The 23040-nt window shown below is 52.0% G+C and overlaps 8 protein-coding genes across 9 annotated transcripts; 5 read left to right on the forward strand and 3 right to left on the reverse strand.

The window, feature by feature from the left end:
* Window positions 1-194: 194 nt before the first annotated feature.
* Window positions 195-2054, forward strand: MNN11_1 (Glycosyltransferase 34 protein). Its single transcript, XM_066118108.1, has 2 exons — window positions 195-1353; window positions 1416-2054. The coding sequence occupies exons 1-2, from the start codon at window positions 1009-1011 to the stop codon at window positions 1632-1634; spliced, it is 564 nt and encodes a 187-aa protein (XP_065976707.1). The 5' UTR covers window positions 195-1008; the 3' UTR covers window positions 1635-2054.
* Window positions 2055-2674: 620 nt separating this feature from the next.
* Window positions 2675-6589, forward strand: DPL1_1 (Dihydrosphingosine phosphate lyase). Its single transcript, XM_066118109.1, has 2 exons — window positions 2675-4892; window positions 5008-6589. Exons 1-2 carry the CDS (start codon window positions 4267-4269, stop codon window positions 5999-6001), a joined length of 1620 nt encoding a protein of 539 aa, XP_065976708.1. The 5' UTR covers window positions 2675-4266; the 3' UTR covers window positions 6002-6589.
* A 1638-nt stretch (window positions 6590-8227) lies between these two features.
* J3458_004263 (uncharacterized protein) lies at window positions 8228-10220 on the forward strand (the record flags this gene model as incomplete). The annotated part of the gene is made up of 3 exons (XM_007809943.2): window positions 8228-8974; window positions 9035-9137; window positions 9190-10220. The coding sequence occupies 3 exons, from the start codon at window positions 8228-8230 to the stop codon at window positions 10218-10220; spliced, it is 1881 nt and encodes a 626-aa protein (XP_007808134.2).
* A 715-nt stretch (window positions 10221-10935) lies between these two features.
* J3458_004264 (uncharacterized protein) lies at window positions 10936-11826 on the reverse strand (the record flags this gene model as incomplete). Its single annotated transcript, XM_066118110.1, has 3 exons — window positions 10936-11158; window positions 11215-11294; window positions 11362-11826. 3 exons carry the CDS (start codon window positions 11824-11826, stop codon window positions 10936-10938), a joined length of 768 nt encoding a protein of 255 aa, XP_065976709.1.
* A 2100-nt stretch (window positions 11827-13926) lies between these two features.
* On the forward strand, window positions 13927-16276 carry PDK2_1 ([Pyruvate dehydrogenase (acetyl-transferring)] kinase isozyme 2). 2 transcript variants are annotated; one of them, XM_007809941.2, is made up of 4 exons: window positions 13927-14726; window positions 14801-14949; window positions 15011-16002; window positions 16064-16276. In XM_007809941.2, exons 1-4 carry the CDS (start codon window positions 14612-14614, stop codon window positions 16125-16127), a joined length of 1320 nt encoding a protein of 439 aa, XP_007808132.1. In that variant the 5' UTR covers window positions 13927-14611; the 3' UTR covers window positions 16128-16276. The 2 variants fall into 2 exon arrangements, with proteins under 2 accessions (XP_007808132.1, XP_065976710.1); XM_066118111.1 differs by having other exon boundaries at window positions 14801-16002.
* Window positions 16277-17022: 746 nt separating this feature from the next.
* J3458_004266 (uncharacterized protein) lies at window positions 17023-18701 on the reverse strand (the record flags this gene model as incomplete). The annotated part of the gene is made up of 6 exons (XM_066118112.1): window positions 17023-17136; window positions 17205-17963; window positions 18029-18184; window positions 18246-18477; window positions 18534-18560; window positions 18664-18701. The coding sequence occupies 6 exons, from the start codon at window positions 18699-18701 to the stop codon at window positions 17023-17025; spliced, it is 1326 nt and encodes a 441-aa protein (XP_065976711.1).
* A 750-nt stretch (window positions 18702-19451) lies between these two features.
* Window positions 19452-21568, forward strand: J3458_004267 (uncharacterized protein). The gene has a single exon (XM_066118113.1). The coding sequence runs from the start codon at window positions 20683-20685 to the stop codon at window positions 21031-21033; it is 351 nt and encodes a 116-aa protein (XP_065976712.1). The 5' UTR covers window positions 19452-20682; the 3' UTR covers window positions 21034-21568.
* Window positions 21569-21726: 158 nt separating this feature from the next.
* J3458_004268 (uncharacterized protein) lies at window positions 21727-22047 on the reverse strand (the record flags this gene model as incomplete). The annotated part of the gene is made up of 1 exon (XM_066118114.1): window positions 21727-22047. One exon carries the CDS (start codon window positions 22045-22047, stop codon window positions 21727-21729), a length of 321 nt encoding a protein of 106 aa, XP_065976713.1.
* Between the last annotated feature and the right edge of the window lie 993 nt (window positions 22048-23040).

Consider the following 23040-nt stretch of genomic DNA (forward strand, 5'->3'; position numbering starts at 1 on the left):
AAGATGAGCCAATATTTGTATTAGGCGAATCGATAAATTGTGTCCATCAACCATTAATTGATGGCGGCTGGATGGAGAGCTGGATCCCTGGAGTCCATGCCCACCCCTGTCTGGCCCATGTTACCCGACCCTTACTCTTTTAGTATCTTTATTCCTAGCCAACACAGCAAACTCCTAATCATCAAAACTCCCATCAAACCTCACGACCACAACCCGCGGCCGATGGCTCACCTGCAGAGACCAGCCCCGCGCCCTTGACACTATATCCCTTTCCGACATCGACCTTTTCTTGGCAGCTTGCTGTTTCCCGGAGGGGGTGTCTTTTCCCACCGTCTCATTTTAAGTTTGCATCAATCGACGACCCCCGAGACCTTGACCAGATTTTCCACAAGCAGTCGGGATAGCCATATCGCAGCCGCCCCAACACGAAGCGTGTTGCCACGAGGCGACTTTTCACGAGCACGGCCGAATGTTGTGAAGAAACAGCATTGAACCTGCGCACTCGGACTGTCTAGGGGACAAGATTGCGACGAAACAGATTAAGCCTTGTGTTTGCGAAAGGACAGGAGCTGGCCAACCATGCATCTTCCATACCCCCCACGAAAGCGTTCAAACCCTCCGCCGTTTCGGCCCATGTCGTCAAAAATATCCTTGCTTAGACGAAGCAGATTAAAAAACGTTGCCATTGGAGCCTTGCTTTTCCTAGGCGCGCTCTACTTCCTCTTTGGGGGCAAAAAGCCCGATCCTTACCACGAGCATGTGCCCTCAGGCCATCCGTCTGTGGTGTTGGTGACGGTAATTGACCCCAGTAAATGGAACACTGCGTATTTGGACACGATTAAAGAGAATCGCGAGAGATATGCTGCAAGACATGGTGTGTTTAAAGCATTTCCCCAACGGGAAATAATACTAACCACCCAAAAGGCTACCAAGCAATGGTCGTCAACGCCCTAGACTACGATACGCAAGGAGCCCCACGATCATGGGCCAAAATATTCGCCATGCGTCATGCCCTTTCCAAGTATCCCGATTGCAAATTCATCTGGTACCCTCGATCAAGACGCCTACATTATGGACCCAACCAAGAGCCTGGAGGACCAGGTTACGAGGCCCAGCAAGCTGGAGAGTCTCATGATTAAGGATTACCCTGTTGTACCGCCTGACAGCATCATCAAGACATTCTCGCACTTGCGTGGCGAAAGCATTGACTTGATCGTAACCCAGGATAAAGAAGGTCTTGTGCACAAGAGTGTTGTTATTCGCAACGGAGAATTCGCAAAGTTCTTTGTCGAGACGTGGTTCGATCCTCTATATAGGGCTTACAATTTCCAAAAAGCCGAGAGACATGCATTGGTACGAGTCCATCTTTCCATCTCCCACGCATCTCGATGCAGTATTGACTTGAAATGTTGCAGGAACATATCGTCCAATGGCATCCAACCATACTTTCCAAACTGGCCCTCGTCCCCCAACGAACACTCGCGTCTTACTCGAAATCCACCGTCGGCGAGCAATATCAAGAAGGCGACTTCGTCGTGCTCTTCCCGGATTGTACCCAGACGGGGGAGGAGAGCTGCCAGACCGAGTCGTCACGCTACTGGGAGAAGATGAAGAAGGCATTTGGTATAGCATGAGTGGGCATGGACTAGGAATGGGATTAAAATGCAGTGCGTCGTGATTCGGGGCGTTTATGGACCAATATCACTTTTTTTCCCTCTCTTTACTCTTTTTTTTCTAAGCTTGAGTTTGGCGTTGCCGGTTTGAATAGACTCGATATGAGCGATGAGGGGGAAGTAGAGATGGTGGACGGTGGGGAGGAAACATGTATGATTTGAGTGACATGGCTAGGGATAATTTTGCCTGTTATATTATTGTTTCATGATAAGGCATGTTGGAGTATGTCTCAGAGATGGGGATTGAATTGCAGAAAGATTGAATTGGGTTTACGATTGTCGGCGTGAGGCGCCACCATCGTAAGGACTTGGCCGATTGGCAGGTGTGCCCGTGGGTCAAGGGAATGTGAGAGGATGATGAATCGATATTTTTATCTTACTATTATGAAGCGTCCAGAAGTCTCCTACCCACCCCGTGTTGGTGGTGTCGGCACGACGGAGGGGATAACATGGCGCTAATAGCACGATGGAACGTCAAGTGGCCCAAGTCGGGGGCCGCGGAGGTCGAATGTCGACTTATCCCGGTTGGCAGCGCCGGGCCATGGACTCCAGATGTCGAGCGGATGTGACCACCACCGAGGTCCAGACAATCAACTCCCACGCTCGATCTTCACAAGTCCCCACCATACACACAACCTGTCAACCTGGCACACACCCATCACTCGACACGGTGACCCTTGATTCGTCTTGGTCTACAAGTATCAGGGACAGCAGTCAGTTTTCGCCGTAACACAGCTGGTGCCATACGAACAGCAGGGGAGGGAATCGACAGGACAAAAATCAAGGACACTCTGCTCGGGTCTCCATACCAGCTTTCCATCGTGTCTATGTACCTTGCATTCTTATGCAGCCATAAAGGAATCCCAACGTAATGATAGATGATCATTGCGGCAGGCTACACGCTCACCAACACTTCCTACCTTTTATGTGACGAATAGTGTTCGATCCACAATGGACATCGCCTCCTTTAGCATGATGCGTGAACCAGTCATCTATATAGCGGACCGTATACTTGGCCTCTACGTAGGCCCAATATATCTTGGCCGTCGATACCAGGTCCTTACGGGCTCCTTCCTGCCTGCGTGCTTGCCGCGGGGAGCATCACGCAGTAGCCGGATCAGAAACTCGGATGAGAAGGCTCAAGGTTTTCTTATACCACGAGCAAAGCCATGATCAAATGATTTCTCCGCATCTCCCCGATTATGCGTGCGCAAAAGCCGCCACACTCTCCATGTGCATCAATACCGCTACTTGTAGTTGTGATAGTTACCATTAGCACCTCGGTTGTAAGTCGTGTGTGATGCAACTGCAGCTTGTTAACGGCGCCGACTATTTGGTACACAGCGTTGGAGGTTCAATGTTATCCCTTGTCGGATCTCGACCGAAAATGGATAATATGGGCCACGTTTCGTCAAGAGGAAAGACGGATCTGGTGGGCGATGATAATTGTTTGCGAATGAGGAGGTCAAGTCCATGACGGGATTCCCAGCCCTGATTGGCCAGGCACGGGGCGGGCATACGACCTTTTGTCTCTTCGTTCCTTTGTCAAGATCAAGTGGCTCATAATCGCTATTTAAATTGGCTGCAGACAAGAGTCAGCGGGATGGCCCCACTAAAAAATGCTCAAGTATGTACAGTACTCCGTACCTACACCTAGTATGTACAGGCCATCCCCCACCTCTGTTGTTGAGGTGTCCGACTGGTGCTCTTGCGCCGAGGTCTAAGCTGGCTCTAGCCTCCGACTGGTGCTTTTGTCGTGCGCTGGCTGGGCAAGAAGAGCAAGAGCAGTCGAGATGCGCTTGCTTGCTGTTTCGCTGCTGATAGCCCAGCCCAGTGTCAAGCAAGCAAGTACCTAGGTACCTAGGGAGTCGCTTCCTTCGTACGTACTTGCCGCTTGTAGCTGGGAGCTCTCACCAGCGCCAAACGCCCACGACCATCCAAGTCGGACTACAAAACCGACCACGTCAAACCCTCACTCTTTTTTACTTTCCCCAGCCCACCGTCCTTTTGCGCTGCGATAGCTTCCTCGGTGGCATTCCCTGTTCCTTGTCCTTCGTTTTACATTTGTGTCTGGGGCATTTGGGACACAAACAGTAACGTGGGGGGCCATTCTCTTGTCTTGTTCTCGTCTTGTTCACCCGCTGTCATCAGCTTCGTTGCCACTGTCCTCATTGGACCGACGCCACCATGCCTGGAAGCTCTCGAATGCCCGTCAGTCTCCTCGGCGGCTTTGAAAAGGTCAAGCGCCGAGGACCCGCCAACCCTCTCGATTTTGTCACCGTCGACTTGTATGTGATATTCCCATGGCCTCTGTTGTAACTTTTTGTTTGTGGTTTCTTCCTGGTGAAACCTGTGCTGTTCACCCTGCTATCCAGCTCTCCTTCCGATGTGGTGCTTCTTTGTGCATGTCGGTCATGAGCTGGCTGAGGCGCATTGGCGCATTCTATGTTGGCTCTATACTGCCAATGGCCAATTGGTCGTGACGTCTAGCATCGCTCCAATTGGCGTCCCTCACCTCCCGTTTTCTTCACACACCACACCGAGAAAACAACCTTCTCACCGCATGCTCATCGGATTTCTTGGCTGACGCCTCATGTTTGTTGTTGCTGCTAGGCTCCGGAATATCGTCTTCTACTACTTTGTCCTCCGATGGACCCGACGTGCTTTCTGGAAGCTCAAGGGTCGAGGCCTGATCGGCGCCATCCTCGAGTTGTACCATGTAATCCACCGCACATTATACGGTTATTTTCTTCGCGCCCCTGGTGTGCGTGGCAAGGTCCAGAAACAGGTCAACGAGTCCATTGCTCAAATGTCGTCCAAACTCATTGCACAGACTGATACCCGGTACTTGACCCTTCCCAAGGAGGGCTTGACCGCAGATACTGTGCGTGCGGAACTTGAGATGCTGGCCAACCTCGACCACACCCGCTGGGAGGATGGATTCGTCTCCGGAGCCGTCTACCACGGCGAGGAAAACCTCATCGGCCTGCAGACCGAGGCCTTTGGCAAGTTTACCGTTGCCAACCCCATCCACCCGGATGTCTTTCCGGGTGTGCGCAAGATGGAAGCCGAAGTAGTCAGCATGGTGCTCAACATGTTTCATGCCCCTCCTGGAGCTGCTGGCGTTTCGACTGCTGGCGGAACTGAGAGCATCTTGATGGCTTGTTTGAGCGCTCGCCAAAAGGCGTATGCCGAGCGCGGAGTTACGGAACCTGAAATGTATGTCTCAACGTTTTTGAACAAGGATGTGGCAAGTTGTCGTACCTATGTTGTGCATATTAACCGTGGCAGAACGTGGCAAACGGCTAACCATTGTCTTGGCAACAAACAACAGGATTCTCCCTTACACTGCACACACTGCCTTCCGCAAAGCCGGTGATTACTTTGGTATCAAGATCCACCTCGTCGACTGTCCTGCGCCCAGCTATCAGGTCGATGTCAAGAGAGTGGCGCGTCTGGTCAACCCCAACACGGTTCTGCTGGTCGGTTCTGCTCCCAACTTCCCTCACGGCATTATCGACGACATCACGGCCTTGTCCAGACTGGCTGTCCGCAAGAAGCTCCCCCTCCACGTCGACTGCTGCCTAGGGTCATTTCTCGTGCCGTATCTCGAAAAGGCCGGCTTCGAATCAGAGCTTTTCGATTTCCGTCTCAAAGGTGTTACCAGTATCAGTTGCGACACCCACAAGTACGGCTTTGCCCCCAAGGGTAATTCGACCGTGTTGTACCGCACGGCGGAGCTACGCCAGTACCAGTACTATGTCTGCCCTGACTGGTCCGGAGGCGTTTACGCATCTCCCGGTATTGCTGGATCGCGCCCTGGTGCATTGATCGCCGGCTGCTGGGCGAGCTTGTTGACTGTAGGCGAGGCCGGCTATGTGGATGCTTGTGTAAAGATTGTCGGTGCCGCCAAGAAGATCACAGAGGCCATTCAAAGTTCTGGAACGCTCAACGGCGAGCTCGAGATTATTGGTAAGCCCCTCGTTTCCGTGGTCGCTTTCACCGCCCTCAACCTCGACATTTACGACGTTGCCGATGGCATGTCGAGCAAGGGATGGCATCTCAATGCGCTGCAGAATCCTCCGGCGATTCACGTGGCTGTAACCATGCCTATTGCCAAGGTGTGGGAGCGTCTGGTTAGCGACCTGGAGACCGTTATCGAGGAGGAACGCGAGAAGGAGAGAGTGCGTCAGGTGGAGGGTAAGGGGGCCAAGGGCAAAGCCATGGGCAATTCGGCTGCCCTGTACGGTGTAGCTGGCTCTCTGCCAAATAAGAGTGTTGTCGTAGATCTGGCAAAGGGTTTCCTGGATATTTTGTACAAGGCATAAATAAGAGATTGGCAGCAGTTGGGGTTCCAAGGGTGAATATAGGAGGCGAACTGTGTAAGCAAAAGGGAGCCTGATTGCGGCGGAAGTTTTTTTTTTTTTTTTACCCTTTTTGTGTTGTTGTGTGGGTGTGTTTTTCTTTTATGAAGGCATCCTTGGCAGCATTCATAGCATTATTGAAGCATGAATAAAAAGCCTACAAGTCACGGCAGTCGAGTTTATCTCCAAATCAGGACATGAGTGGGAAGATGGAGATATCCGTCGTCTTCCATCATGGCACGGGTCTCGAATGCACAACAGAGCCTCAGTAAAATGATTCCAGGGTCCTCGAGAATGGAATCGAGGTTCTTTCCCATGTTGTTGTCTCGCCGTGGGACGCGCCAGCCAGTAAAGCAATCTAGATTGCGCTGACGCGGGCAAAACGGCTACAGCCTCACTTTGGACTGTCCGATGACGAAGAGCGCATTTCAGACGGCCAGCACCACCACACCACCCATTTCTTACTCGTCCATGGCCCATTCATGGTCAGTCGGTCGGTCGGGCAGCGCTCTGTTGTTCATTTGGCCTCTTTTTTTTTTTTTTTTTTTTTTTTTTTCCCCTTCCACAGCCCAAGTCGGTGACCAAGTGCGATGCCGAGAAGGGGGGGGAGGGGGCCTCCAAGAAGGGAGGAAGAAAAAGGCCGGGGGGGAGAAGGGGGGGTTCCCCGCGGCCGCGGAATACAAAGAAAAAAGGCAGAAATGAGGCGGGTGGTGCAGAAGAAGGCGTGGCGAGGTCCGCATAGGCCGTGTCATATGCAGGGCTTCCCAAGCAAGAAATCCTGTCGTGCTGCCACTGAAATGCCTCTTTTTGGCTTTGCCTTTTCTTTTGCGGTGATGCCCAAGGATACATACATGCGTACATGCATGCCTTTTTTTGCCACGGGGATGATGTGTAGTGTCGGGTCTGGTGGTTTGGTGCTATGCTGCCTGTTTATTATTCATTTATTTTTAATTCTTTTTTTTCTTTTTCTCTTTTTTCTTTTCTTCTTTTTATAAATCTGGGGTTTGTCGGCATCATGATGCGAAATGGCTGTTTGCATTTTCCGAGGAGGGTGGGAATTTTGGAGGGGAGGAACCAATTGCGTCTGGAGGCGGCGAGATACAATTACTCGGCGCGTTCATGGTTGAAACTGGGGGTTTGGTGATGTGAGCATTTGTCAAGGTTCAAGGGTCTTACAGGTGGCCTGGCCGCTTTTTTGCGGAGGAGCAACTGGCATCTCTGGCTGCTTGGACTTGGGACTTGTATGTATGGCATGTGGCATGTGCGTGCGAGTTGCCTCTGCGGCCTACTTTTTTTTTTTTTTTTTTTTTTTTTTGGTTTTCTTTGCCCGCTCCCCCAGCGGTATCACGCTGGCGGCGGCGAAATAATAGGGTGATTTTTTTTTTTTTGTGTGCAAAAAGGTATAACTTCCCTTGTTGCTTCTCTTCCCCGGGCCGGGGGGAGGGGGATGGGTGGGACAAGGCGTACCTTTTTTGTGGGTTTGAAATCTCGTTTTTCCAGCTGCTGTGTGAGTTTAAAATATTCGAGATGTTATGTCGTAGCACGAGGGATTTGGGGGGGGGGGCACAAAGGTAACAGGTCAGGTAACAGATCGACAGGATGCATATACGTGCATGAGGGGGCAGGATAGTCGGGAGGTTCTGCCGTGCGCATGTGGCGAGAAGAGAGAGTGAGAGAGTCTGGAGGTGGTAGGACGTTGTCAACATGGCCGGAAGGGGCCGCGTGGCTTGATTGGATGCCGCGAGGCCAGAGCTGCTCGACACTTTCGGTCAGTCTTGTTGGAATGGGCCGTTGACGTCTGGATTCAATCTTCTTCTTTATCGTGGGTGGGCGTGACGACAAGACGGCCAGTGCTTGGGCAAAGGCGGAAAGGGGGTGGACGGATAGACTGGGGTTGAATGGGTAGCTAAATGGGCTGCATCGTCGGGTTTTCAGTCCATTCTTTTGTTGATGCCAGTTGTTGGTGTAAGTTGGGTTATGAAGCATATAATAATTGCCCGCTCCGTCGTGAGTCAACAGGTCAACTGGTCCCCTTCATCATCATCACCGCTGCTGTGAATTGGTGATATTGACGCCTTTTGTTTTTGAACTCGTATAAACCACCATCTCGTTCCTGCTTGCGCTCTCCCCGCCCACCCTTTTCACCTCTGTCTTCTTCTTCCATCTTATCTTGTCCCCTCCTCCATCACAATGGCCGCAGCAGGCCCTGCCATGGAGCCGCCGTCCTGCGTTGGGCTCGGCCTGAACCTGGCTCAGGACGCAGATATATCGCACTTTTCTCTGCGGCCAGAAACAAAGCCAGCGGCCCTCAGGAACCGCTTCCAAGCTACCGTGGATGACGACGACTCAGATCAAGACACCGTCGTCGCATCATCACCAGCCCGCAACAAGGCTGCAGACAGTGTCTCCTCGTCCTCGTCCTCATCCTCGTCAAGGACGTCGACACAGAGGCCCCATGGCGATTGTTCAGACCACTACCAGCCTGCCTCGCCAACACCCGCCAGCCGACATGGCAAACCTTGTTCTCCTCCTTCTCCTTCTCCTTCTCCTTCTCCTTCTCCTTCTCCTTCTCCTTCGTCTCCATATTCCCATGCAAACACAAGCACAAGCACATCAAAGTCGCACACTCCGTCCTCTTCAACGGCATACGTGACCCCCCATGCAACAACACTTACACCACCCTCGTCTGCCGAGTCCAGCCCCAAGCAACGGCCTACCGTGCACTTTTCCACCAGACCCCCCGTCGTGCTGCACCACAGATCAAACAGCTATCCGGCAGCCGCGGAGCCGCCTTCGCCGCGATATACCACGTCGTCACGCGGCGACGGCGGACCACACATGTCCGTGGTGGACAGACAATGGGGTCAACTGTTTACCGAACACGGCGAGCCAACCAGGAGACTGGCTTCTGTGCTACGCGGGTTGGCAAACTACATGGTAAGGAAACAACAACATGCTCTGGGCGAAGCTTGCTTCTCATGAGTCTGATGAGTCCAGGTCCGGGAATACGAACCACGTGGTTCGCTCGTCATCCCTCCCGTCAAGATGTTTGCCTTGTACAGGAGATATAAACTTGACAAGGAGCAATTCCCCTTCCAAGGTCCGTCTTTTCCCTGAAATAACAAGAACACAATCCTGATGATTATACCCAGGAATATTCGACTACCAATCCCGTCACTGCCTTCGCAGCCTGGAACTCCTCTACCAAGACCTCTCTTGCGAATACCACCTCATCCAGGACCACCACTCCACGCGTCCCTACATCCCTGCCCTTACACCCGTCGGCCTGCAGACCTGGCTGACGGCCTTCATCCAAGCCGCGCCAGACTCCGAGTCCTACCGCCTCCAGAGCATCCTCATGGACATCCCCCTCGAGGCAGACCACCAGGGCTCAGCCCCAGCAGAGCGCCTACCAAAACAGCTATCCCGGCACTTGTTCCCCGCCCACAGAAACGACCGCACATACAGAGACATTGTCTGCGCTCTAGACGACTGGAGTAAACGCATGGGGAGCTCATCCGAATCCCCCTCCCCCTCATGGAGCAACCTCATCTTCGAAGCATTCCGGGGCGCCTCACACATGAGTTCCAGCCCAGCAGGCATGGGACGCCGAGAGAGGCCCTACCACACAGATGACTACAAGCGGCACATCAGCCGCAAGTCGCCACCGGAAGATGTTACCATATCCCCCGCAAACACCTCCCGCCGCAGACAGAAGAGCACCTCCACCGCCAGTCGCACGCCACAGGAGGCCAAGTACTACTACTCCTCCGCCTCCTCTTCTCCTTCTTCCTCCGCCTCCCAGCGCGAGAAGGTGTATAACCCTGAGCCCCGGTACTTTCCTAGCTCGCACAGCGAACCCTCTAGGCGCAGATACTCGGAGCCGTCGCCCGAGCGCATCAAGTACGATAGACACACGAGCAGACGGCGCGACAAGAGTCCCAAGGCTGCAAGGGCCGCATCAATCGACAGCGAGAGGAGATGTAGACACCCTCCACGAAGCTATTCCGGTTCTTCGTATTCAAGGGGGCAAGAGGACGTAGACAGGGGCCGAATGGCGCCGGATTCGAGCAGCCGGACATCTGATGCGTCGCCTGGGAGAGTGGACAGCTACCGCTTCTTTCAGGGGAGGCAACTAGGGCCGACATATGATGAGTTCTTGAGAGGAAAGGGGAGAGGGTGAGACACAGCAGAGGGTGATAGCCGCGTTGGACTGGCAGATTGTGTGGCTGTGTGATATAACGAGGAAAGTTGTTGCAACAATGTACTAGGATGACTAACTCATGACTTTTGTGTAAATTGGGAAAAGGGGGACTGATGACACATGACGACCACGGGTTGGTTTCCATATCATGACGGGAAAGGAATTGATATCTTGACGACAACAGTCGAGAACTATTAGAGGTATCAGAATGTATACCATGTATGAATTCAGATAAAGAAAAAAAAAACAAAATAAAATTCAAAGTCGGATTGAATCCTTCGTCTGCCTGCTATGCATGGTATCACTCAAAAGAAGAAGCCGTTGTTTGACACTCGTAGCAAACATTCGGTCAAAAAGAAAAAGAAAACAATCTTTGCGCCGCCCCCCATCAAACATCTCTGTAGAACATGTGCGTCTGAAGAGGTAGACATGGGAATGAAGGGGGTAAAAAAAAAGAAGAAAAGCCAATTTCAGGAAAAGAACAAGTCCAGGCTATGCATATAACATCTCGTTCCGCATAAAAGTTCAAATAGTGGAGGGCCAATCGTCAATTAGGATCCCGAGCTCGTCGTCCAACCATACAACTCGTGTAGGAACATCAAACTCGTACAGCCGTCTAGTCGTCGTCGTAGTCGTTATAAAAGCATTTTGATGAAGTAAGGGCAGTTGCTGTCAAGATTCCCACGATGGGGTATTATCGTAACGGCGCCCCCATTTGAGGGGGGTCAAAGCCCCGAACGCTGGCCATGCTGGCCCGATGCGCTCGTTTTCGTTTCAGGGCTTGGTAATCGTCTTTAAACGTGGCAATACACCGCTGAAGTTCTTTATCAGGATGCGGTGGCATCTGTATCTCGACTGCTTTCAGGCATATCCTCAGATGCTGCAGCTCACCGTCATTTTCTTGGAGCTCCTCCTCTCTGGTTCTCATCTCAGCAAAATGCTGCCAGGCCGCGTCATAAGGCTATATACGTACAGGTAGGAAATGCGGTTCTGCAAAAAAATGATGCGCTGGGCCGCTCGTTCTGCCCGTTCAATGAGAAGTCCTTGAATGTGCTGAAGCCAGTGTTAGCTCAGAACAGTTTGAGGAGATGGAATGGGTGCGGCCAAGGAAACAACTCACCTCGGACTCCTCTTGCCGAGCCCTAAGATTGTTCACCACCGTCGATAGTTCCTCATTCAGCTTGCTCATCTCTGCAATAACCTTCTTCGCCTGTGTCCCCGTCATGCCCTTCTTTGACGGAGCCTCATCCTCGGGTTCCTTGTCGGCCTCGCGCTCTCTATGCAGCGATGCGGACAAGTCAGAAAAGCGCGATCTGAAAAGAGAAGAAACGGGTGACCCCAGCACAGAGCCGACGTCACTTCGTCCCGGGCTATCAAAGCTTGCTTGGTATTGAAGCCTTTTAGGCTCAGCACTCCTAGCGCCGCCAACGACCTTTTCAAGCTGCTCGAGTTGGCTTCCAACCATGTTCTCATCAACATCATCGGATCCGTCATAAGTAAGCCGCCGGGCCAGGTGGCTAAGTCGCCTCGCTAGATCGTGCCTCGCTGCGCGAGACGTCACGGCGTCAATGCCTTCAGGCAGCATCGTGTGCATCTGAGATAGGTCACGTCTGAGCGGACTGATGCTACCCCTTGGATTGGAAAAGGCCATACCAGAGGCAGCACTAGGGCTAGTCCGCCGCGGTGGAGTGTAAACTCCTCGGTCAACAAGTTCGTCTATGCCGTCATGCGTTCTGCTCAACGGCCGGGGAGAAGAATGTTGACTAGTCCTGTAACTTTGACTTGTATGACTTTTGCAGCTGCATTGGCTACAAACACCATTTTCACTGCTCCCGCTGTTGCTGCCTATGCTTCGGCGATCCAGCGCCGGACTGGTTGGCGATGGCTCGTGTCGCTCTGCGTGACCCATGTTGATCTTGTGAATTTTCTGAGTTGAGGCCGTTGGGCTGTCTGATGGGCGCGCAGCCGGAAGAAAGCGCAAAGGAACAACTATATCGAGGCTCAACCTCTTTCGCAGTGGCCGTGCTATCCGCGGCCAGCGGCACAACAGGGGACACGTCCAGCCTACCCAGACATCTAGCCAAGTGAATCTTACACTCGACTACCGACACCGATTGCAAAAGCCAAGGACCACGTCGGAGGAGAAAAATTCTGGTCTTCTGTGCCTGGGAAGCCAACAATTGCTCACCGACCTTCGCGAACAAGCAAGGTCCAGGGGGCAGGTACTAGATTTGGCACTAGCGCCCAGAGCGGATTCTGAGGAAGGACAAGTCGGCCAAGGTTGGCCACGCACACAGGCGGCGAGCACGTCGTTCAAGCCCGCTTCTTGGACCTGGGGCCGAGATGGGGCGGCCGACGGAAGCTAGCAGTCGGCTGCTAACGTGTTCAAGGCTGATCTGGGATTGAACTCGGGCTGGGGAACGTCTTGCACAAGCCCTCTTTCGCACCAGGTCCGAGCACTTCCGATGGACCGAGATGGGCTCGCGGGGGTGAAGGAGATTCGAGCTGGCGGCTCACGGCCGTCACGTCTGTCGCGTCTGTCTCTGGCAGATGTGAAGAACCAGCATCCCAGACTGCCCACATGCAACAAGACGAGCCATACAGAGCTCGCAGTCAAAGGTGTCAAAGGTGCTTGTGTGTTGTGTGCGTGTGTGTCGGCCGGGTTGGGGGAACTAGGGGGTTTGGGGTTTGGGGGTGAGTGGATGATGGATGATGCTCGGCTGTTGTCAACTGGCGTGAAGAGAAGCGGTCGAGCTGCGGCCAGGGGTAAGTCACTCGACGACCAAGCACGACTCGGTAGAAGAGGAAATGGCGTGGCGCTGATTGGCCAGACTCTGGTCTTGTTCCTTTGACAAAGTCCATGATGCAGAGCCGACATGCAGTCCAAGGTACAGCATCATAACCTTGGAAGCAAGTGAATTATCTGCACAACTAACCGGCATGAATCAAGAGCTGCATCATCCTCACTGCCGCATTCAAGTGCCTGTCCGCCGACAGTGGTCTGGCAGCCATGCGTGTGCCCATGACTTACTTGCGATGTGTTTTCGATGTATACAAATAAGTACGGCAAACCTGTCTTAATCAACATGCGGTATCAACATAATATGGTATCATGCTTTCCCGAGATCCAGGGTGGTTGACCTCACTCATGTCATTGTCCGCGAACCATACGGCCTTGGCATGTCGACATGTTCAATCTGCAAGCATATAAAGTAGCATTGCACACTACAGGGTATCCGGTAGAGTCGGACATGCTATATTGTCGTTCGCTTCCTGCTCAAGTACGTACTTAAGTACACTGCAATATCCAGAGCCGAGTAGTACCTGTCTAAAGTATTCACAAGAAAGAAAACAACGCAATATGCACCATGCTGCAACATGTCTGTCTGCAGCTTGGTACATGGCATGGATGTCATGGCCATCCAGCTCCGCGGTTTGCGCAGTCCCTGCTAAGCGCCGCGGTATTTTTGCAGATTTCAATTATCCTCAATCAATCAAAACATGATTATTTTAATTAAAAAAAACTTTCTTTTATAATTTTTTTTATTGATTGTGGCACCACGTTGCGTCCACGCCGAGTCTGGACGGGTGGCATGTTTGACTGTCGAGTGTCAAACGTCGAGGTTGCTCCGTCGTCTACGGAGTACTTCGACAGCACATGCAGATTAGCCGCCCCTCCTTCCCTCCGTTGGGCCGTGCTTGCCCTACCCGACGATTTGAATGTGCTCAGGCGCTCCTTCCAGAGGGAACGCACAAAGCAGGGCTGCATGACGGGCAAAAGACGCCAGGCCTATTCGTTGCATCGCCTCCTCCCGTGTCCGTGTCTGATCCGTGTCCCCCGTTCCCCGTCCAAAACCCCAAGCTTGCATATCCCATTGCCGACCGACGCCCGTCTAGCCCACGCGACACTCTTCTACGTTGACACCTTCGACTTGCCACCAGTGCCAGCGCTTCGACTAGAAAACCCATCCCGCTTGCCGCCCCCCTTTTCTTCTCCTCGCTCCTCTTCATCTTAATCTGTCCTGTCTGTTCTTTGCGGCGGCTTGCACTCTCCATATTGACGCTTGTCTTCGCCTCTGCCGATTCTCCAGACCTTGGCTGGGCCTCGGCTGTCACTTGTAGCTCCCGCGGGGCCCAATTGTTGCTGCTTTGACTCAGAGCCGCCCCGCCATCTTCCGACGTCGCGACTGACGGCATCAATGACAATCTTTTGTTTGGCAGACCTTTGTGCGACCGCATCACCTGCTTCAATCTTCACTCTGCGCCTTGTTTCCTTTTCCAACCCTTTCGAGACTGAACTATAGAGACATTGTTATAAGTCGCATTCCCGCTGCTCCGACCCCGTCTCTGTCTCTCGGCCCACCACCACCATGTCGTGGAAGTCGTCAGAGAGGCTGATGGACACCATCCGGCATTATGCCAAGTTTCCCGCCACGGGCGTGAGCTTGCGCCAGATGGTGCAGTTTGGTGACAAGCCATCCACAGGTATGCTGCTCTCCCCAATTGACCTGTAAACTCCCCCTTACCAGGCAGACCAAGTTGACATTCTCGCGACATAGGCACCTTATTCCGCGCCTCACAATTCTTGGCCGAAGAGTTGCCAATCCGCCTTGCGCATCGTGTCCAGGAACTGGATGACCTGCCCGATGGATTAAATGAGATGCCGTCTGTCATGAAGGTCAAAGATTGGTACGCTCAGTCGTTTGAGGTAGGTTTCCCAACACACATTGCACCCCAGAATATCCGTTGATCCGTGGTACGTCAAACAGGAAATCACACAGCTTCCTCGGCCAAATCTGAGCAAAGACATTCGCGATCGTCTCATGAAGCCTACCAAGGGCAACGGGCGCCAAATTCAACGACTCTCCGAAGCCACTCCCAATCCCTCCATCGACGAAGGAGACTCTTCTGGCTGGGGCGGGCTAACAAATTCCAACAATGGCAACGGCAAGGCAAAGTCGCTTTCAAGAAGATATTTCGCCACTGTTGATGACACGGGTGATTGGCCTGCTGACCTTCAGCTTTACAATCAAAAATTTGCCCAAACCCTTCACACAATAAAGCGGAGACACGATGGAGTTGTCACCACAATGGCTCAAGGCATCTTGGAGTACAAGCGCCGACGTCAGCGAATGCAAATTGATGGTACCATACAATCATTCCTCGACAGATTTTACATGTCGCGTATCGGAATCAGAATGCTCATCGGGCAACACATTGCTCTCACCGATCAAAGTCACCACCGCGATCCAACCTATGTCGGTGTGATTTGCACAAAGACCAACGTTAAAGACCTCGCGCAAGAGGCCATCGAGAACGCACGATTTGTTTGCGAGGACCATTACGGCCTGTTTGAGGCTCCTCGTATCCAGCTGGTCTGCAACCCCAATCTGGATTTCATGTATGTCCCTGGACACTTGTCACACATGCTCTTCGAAACTCTCAAAAATTCCCTTCGTGCAGTGGTTGAGACGCACGGGATGGACAAGCAGGAGTTTCCCATTACCAAGGTCATTGTGGCCGAGGGCAAAGAAGACATTACCATCAAGATCTCTGACGAAGGTGGTGGCATACCACGAAGCGCCATTCCCTTGGTCTGGACCTACATGTATACAACTGTCGACCGTACGCCCAACCTGGACCCAGATTTCGACAAGAGCGACTTCAAAGCTCCCATGGCTGGCTTCGGCTACGGTCTACCTATTTCAAGACTGTACGCAAGATACTTTGGCGGCGACTTGAAGTTGATTAGCATGGAGGGGTAAGAACATAACCAAATCCTGCACAGTTAGGGCTCAGTAAGACTGACTTGGATTCTGCAGCTATGGAACAGATGTGTATCTTCATTTGAACCGTCTATCGTCATCTTCGGAGCCGCTACAGTAGCAATTAGGCACCGCCGGGGCTTCATCTCCATCTCTAATCTTGCGCAAACGCCTCAAGGATCGCCGAGAGGTTACGGAGCGAAGACAAGTGGGCGATGCCGAGGCGGTGGTAAATGCACCTCCCACGGAACTATTCGACAAACGGGAAGACCGCGAAGTGTAAACGTGATTTGCAGTTCGAAAACATACACTACAGACTAGAACCTACGCCATCTACATCATTTCTTGCATTTATCCTGTTCTTATACATACTCCTCGGCGCGCTGTGGGGCGTATGGTGCCGTGTCTTGGGCGGGGGGACTTTCACAGATCAAATTTACTTCTTCTTTGCTACTGGATTCGGGTGGCACTTCATCATTTTTGGCAACGTTGAAGAGGGATGAGTATTTCTTGGATTTCGGCATGGTGGGCGGCATGGTACTGCTTGAATGGCCAGGAGCAAAAAGGAGATATTTTTGGACGATGACCAAGCGAAAGAAGAATAAGTGAGCAACTGCCGGGGTGCAGGCAGCATGGCGAGGATTGGCTGGGGCAGTCAATCTTTCTTTTGTGTCCTCAAGGAGGAGGCGCAAATTTGTACGAGAAGAGTGAATTTTTAACTGTGTTGACGGCATAGGGATGCCTATGAGCTATCTATTTTCAGCTACCTTGTTGACTTGTTTGGATCAAATGACACTCGTGTCTCGTCCTAGCCCCGAGAGCTATTCTGTTGATCCTTGCCAACGCCATGCCTGCCCACTGTTGTTACTATTGATCGCGAACTTCACAACAGCTCTGTACCTCCTTCCATGGTAACTAGTTCAACCCATCCAAGATCAAAACCAAACCACACCAGAAGTTGTCAAACACTAGAAGGGGCCCGATGGATATGAGAAAGCCACCCATGAAGCATAGACTCAATATCTAGAATCTTCTGAATCGCAGTAGTTCATGCGCTTCTGACGATCAATTTTGGTGTCAATAGGCTGGGCAGATATGTGGCTTATGTCAAACCATGGACGCGATTCAAGCTAGCGACATAATGTCAGTATGATGAGAAATAAAACAAGGTTTCCATACTGATCTGGGTTCTAATTACCCTTGGGGCTGTGTGCCATTTGTTCCTTGACTTGGGCCGGCCCTTCTTTGTAGCTGGAACACTTTCCCACTGCCCTGATGCAATTGGGTCCTGAGCCGAGAGGTTGCTTGCGGTTGATGTCGTGTCGCCCTCCGAAGCAGTATGAGACTTGATGGCTTCATGGAGCTTACCGGCATTATCCCAGGCGTTGTATGGAACGCGCGTTTTGGCATGCCCAGTGTCCTGCTCGTTCCGCATGGTCGTTGCTGTGGAAACGATGCTGGCATCCGAGCCCTGCCAGCTTGCAGCAGGAACCGCATATTGGAACAAGGCAGTACGAGATGCCAAGTTGGCTATTTTACCTCGAAGATGCGGTGGTAGCTGGCCATGTAAACTTGACGGTGTTGTTTGCCCAGCATCACTTCCCTCCATCTCAGAACCCACTTCAGATCCAACAACTGAAGGAATTTGATTCTCAGTTGGCCGGCCATGGATGTAGACAGGCCCAATAGAGGAGATGCTTTTCTGGCTGCGATTGTCAGGGTTGCCTAATTTTCTCAAACCATCGTTCTGCATCAGCTGGCCGACAATAGCTTCCAAATGAGGAGGAGGCATTGTGCCAGACGAGCCGACTGATACCGGGGCCGAGACTACAGATGATGGTCCACGGGAAGACGAGGGACCACTAGGCTGAGCCTGGTTACGACCACTTTCTGGGTTAATTCTACCTGAACCAGCACCGTCGCCATCCCCTAGTGATGGCAAGGCCGAAATGTGAGCCTGCGAGGGAATCAGTAGTTGTTCTATGTGATGTAGGGTTGCCATGGAAGTAGAGTCTTTCGTACCTGGGGCATGGGGTTGGGAAAGAAGTCTGTGCTCTTAGTAAATCTTGTTCTCCAACCTCGCTCTTTTTCCTCAACTGAAACGTGCCCCGTCTGCAACGGCATAGGAGTCACGCCTGGTTCTTGGACCTCCTGCCATGCAGTGCATTGCAGACAAGTCTTGATACAACGGTCAGCGGTCAGCGATGAATGATGATATCCGAATTATTGCAAGGCTCACCGGTTCTTCGCTCTTTCTCATCGATTTGCTGAACATGTCAATGGATTTAATCAACCCACAGAGCTCGCAGCGAATTTCTCCACGAAAACCAACAGAGTGCTCTATGCATGTCATGCCTGGATTCGCCGCATCGATACCGCCACGCAAAGACGCCTGTCTCTGTATAAGTTGCTGCTGGTTCTTGGAGAAGAACTGGAGCGATTTCCATTCGCCTCCAACCTTGCATCGATACCTGTAGTTGGTAAGCTGTGGCGCTGTGTCTTGCTTGAGCATGTGGTGGTTGCGTACCGTACAGGGAGCCCATGTTTCGATCCTCTGTAGCCAAAAAGGATTAGTCAAGATTCAGTCATAATCGAAGAAGGCCTGGAGCAAATATCCTTGTTGGTTGACGCAACATGAGAAAGGAAGATTTACTTACGGGCTTGGCTTGATATTGCTCTTCTCGTTCGGAGCCATGGTTAAGTCGATCCGCTTCGCGGCTCTAACTGGGGGGATGCTTCGCTGACAATTTCAACGAATGCAGTACTCAAGTAAAGTGAAATCCAGCAGAGTTGCAGAGGACGGTCGTTGCTTCCGTGTGGTGATGAGAGCAGAGGTCAGAGACCAGTCTCGGTGGTTGAGCCCGGTTTTGAAGGTGGTAGAGATGACAAAAAAGAGAGGAAAGGACACCAACCCGAGAGCTCGAGGTAAAGATTCGGCGGTCCCTTTGTGCATTACGTGAAAACCCGTTGCCGGCTGGCGACACTCGCAAACGAATACCGGGCAGGTGGCTCGTCCAAATTTTCTGCCATTTGGTCGCGACTTGGTCATGGAACTTTGCACTTAGCTTCTATAAACGTCCGGATGGCAAAACACCTGACACGGGCACCAGACGATTCCGAGAAGGCTTAAACGACTAGTTTGGCACAAGCTTTCAAGCAGCGCCGGTCCAAACCACAAACTCTCGGTAGCGTCATCACATCGGCTCGTGTTAATATGCTCTCTGTAACAACAGAGTTGGACGAATAGAACAGGCTCCCTGAAAAGCAATCATCACGCTGTCAGGTCCCGATCAAGCGTTCCGAGGTCGGCTGGTAAATGCATGATCGAAAGAATGAATCATAAATAATGCAGCCACTGATGGCATCATCTGACTAGGTGATTTAGACAAACAATTGGCAATGTTTGCTCCTGCGACTTGGAAATGGATTGAACACCTGTGATCTTCCTAGTCATTTCCGTTGCTTCAGAACTGCTTAGACCTCATTTTATCACGACAAGCTTGCCTGTGTCCGAGGAAACTCCCTCAGTGAGGACCGGAGCATCCACCTTCCGTTGACATCAACAGAGTAAGCAATCATATGGGTGAAATAAGATACCGGCCGGATCAAAGGGAGCGTTATCAGCTGCGAGGAGCGGTGAAGAAGGCGGGATCCAAGGGTAGGTCGATGCAAACTGCCATACTTTTACAGCCTTGAGCATAGGCCACGACCCGTTCCACTTCACGGTGCCTAATGGCATTCGCCTCAGTTGTCGATGGACGTGCCGCTCTTCTAGACGAGACTTGAAGCTTGAAACACGGGGGTTGTCAACAAATGTGGGTTTTTGGTCTGCCTTATGCCCAGATTCGGACTTGGACCATGCCAACTGGCTAAGCCAGAGCTAACTCTACGTGTCAGTCAACGTCATAGGAATACCTTTCACATCGGGCGACGGAAACTAACTCGGCGGAGAAGTTTTCTGAAACAACAGTTGCCCAGGCACTCTATAAAGACTTGCAACGAGTCATATAACCAATCCCCGTTTCAGAGATGAATGGTACTCCGCAGACTCATATCAGCTGGGCGACATCGTGTGTCACAGCAAATCACATATCTGATTTTCGCGCTCGGTACGAAGTACTTGGTCAGCACACATACGGAGTACGGCGTAGTACTCCGAAATAATTACTCTAGGGTTTTGCACAGAGCCAGGTGATAACAACCTGAATAGCCAACGCGGGGCGGAACCTGTCACTTTCATACAACTTTCTTGGAATGATAGAAGTATGATGTGTCAGCCACAAGATGCGCCAGAGGTGCATGCAGCCGCTGATCTTGCCTGCTTCTGACGGGCCCAAGCAATCACAGACCTAGGGAACTAGTACGCAATATAAGGCGCACTCAAAATGTCTGGTCTGCTTCGCCAGCTGAATAGACAGCTTGACTGAAGTTGCCTTCCAGCGAGTTCGTTGACTAGAGGAGGCAGCAATGATCAAAGCGTGTTTACCTAGCAGTAAGCTTTTCGCCACCACGTGGGTGAGCAAACCGCATTCCTGACAACTCGCCGTTTTCACGAGCCGAAAGAGCACAGTGCTCTTATTGCTCCAAACCTTGCCTGTGTTTGCAATAGCTCATGTATGTTCCTTAAAGCTAACACTGGCAAGATTTTGGCGCAGTTTGGATAAGCGGTTAGACCAATGAAACATTTCCCTCAAGGTCTTGGAGATATCATGTGGCCACGAAAAGTTCAGACTGTTAGACTGTTAGACTGGCACTGGCTGGAGCTGGTCCTTTTGGGCATCACCGGCATCACCATGAGGCCACAACCTGCTACGGACAAAACAAGCTTGTGCCCACACGGACAACACAAGCCACGCTGCATGGATCTCAGTCCTGCTTCTTTCTTTCCGTTCTTGGACCAAGACGGCTTTTATCCTGGCATTGACAACACCTCAGCAAAGCTCACTACTACTATGGTTTTCGCGTTGGCGCTCTTTTTTAATAGGGCAGTTCTGAACTGGTCTTGTTCCCCTTCAGATCAATGCTAATGGCCATCACGCAGTTTTTGCCGATGTGTTCGAACGAAGCACACAAGGCATCGTCGGATAAGCCGGGTGGCATAGGCACAATGGGGGAGCCAGTAAAGATTCCAGCACCGTCCCGTTTCTTCTGTACGGAGGACCACCAGCAGGAATGTGCCAGAAGCTGGGCAACACGGAAGCACTGGCCACAAGCGCACCAGAGAGTCGGGAGGATAATTGTGCGAGCCCGCCGAACCGTGTTGCACTTGGACTCATTCCTGTTCTTCCACAGCTAGGGCTTAACCAGCAAGAAGCAAATTGCTTCCCCGCCCCTGGCAAGTGATGCAAATTGACCAATTTGACTGGCAGTGGAAAGGAAGTGATGAGCATGAGACTGCCGCTGCCAAAGTGCCTGACGACATAGTGTATCCTTGTCAGGGCCATTTCAGGGTCGCCCGGAAGCTCCGGCGAGATTGGTGAGAGCTTGCCTGTCAACTGCCTTGATATTAACACCTATACTACAGCCTCGCCCCTTTCGCATTTCTCCCCTTGTAATTTTCGTCCGCTTTCATTTGAGTGGCCGCCAGCGCCGGAACTCTATTGTAACATAATACATACACAAGGGTACAAGTGTATGTGTGTACAAAGGTTGTGGCGCCCACACACATCGACGGTCATGGAGTTCTGGTACCCCTGGAATACTGGCGTCACCAATAAGACTCAGTCGCTCATGACCCGTGCCTGGCCTCCTGGACCACACCCTTCTGGATCTGACAAGTCGGTCCATGTACGGAGTACAGTATGGCCAATGCTGGGGTGCATGCCTGTGCCTGACGGATACGCCAGCGCGGTGCTGTCGGTGAGCCAACTGCCAACGCAGCATGTAGGCTGGCTGGCTGCCACGAAGTGAGTGACCTTGGACTGGGCGTACGTATACATGTAAGTCAATGTATGACCGGATTTGACCTCACTTCGGCGGCTTCCTTCACGGAGTGTGAGCCACTGCAAACGGCAGGGCAATTCTTCGTCGAGGAACGGCATGACTTGCTAAGATCCCACCGTTGCCGTTGCAATATTCCAATTCTTTCGCGTTCATTCTCGTTTACCGAGTAGTACCAGTACCAGCGACAGACCCAGGGCATTGTCGAATCCACGGGCACTCATCCAGTATCTGGTGGCTGGCCCGTCCTCTCAATGCCTGACAATAAGTTCTCCGTATTTATTAACCACTCCCTGAGGGACATGAGTAGGGTATGCTTCACATGTTGAAAGTGTACTGCTACACACCATGTCGCACAGCTTGGTATGGAGAAACTAGTATGGCTACCCGCTAATACGGAGTTAGAAAGTACTCTGCATTATAAGGACCAAGCGCGCGGAGACGGGCCGTGGCGATTCCAGCGAGTTGGAACCCATGTTGCGTCGCCATGTTTCTCATGCTGCGGGTTCTTCATCTGCGACATGCATACGTATCAAAGGAAGGCAGCGCCCCCCTTGCCCGACCCATTGGTGCTGTTCGTGGCCTGCAGTAATACTACTTCGTGTTCTCGAGTCGGAAGGATGACGATGAGGAGGCGGGGACAAAGACGACACCTCCCAAAGGCCGTCTCATACGGTGTACAATACGGTGGGCAAGGAGGGCCCATTCCAGCCCCCGAGATTTTAGAAGAGAACCGGCGACGCGATTTCTCGCCGTGTGATGATTGTCACGCCATGGTAGCAGCAACGGATGGCACAGTACCTCTGACTCCAGGACATACGGAGTACCTGAAAGTACCTACCTGTAGCCACCCAGGTATCCGTCCAGCATAACGTTAATGCAAGTGGGCTCAATGTTCTCTGGTAGAGTTTACAAAGAACACATCCGTAGAGTCCGTGTGCTGGTGTCAAACGAGTGTGTCAAACAACAATCAACAGGTCAAATTTTCACTCTGTGCTGAAGGCGTCGCCGTGCCCTGCAATGTCAAGTTCCTCTCTGAAATTGGAGAAAAAGCTGGACTCGGTCGGTATTCCGTATCAGGACCCTTTTCTCCA

The sequence above is a fragment of the Metarhizium acridum genome (assembly GCF_019434415.1).
Source record: "Metarhizium acridum strain ARSEF 324 chromosome Unknown scaffold_29, whole genome shotgun sequence".
Taxonomy (NCBI): Eukaryota; Fungi; Ascomycota; class Sordariomycetes; order Hypocreales; family Clavicipitaceae; genus Metarhizium; species Metarhizium acridum.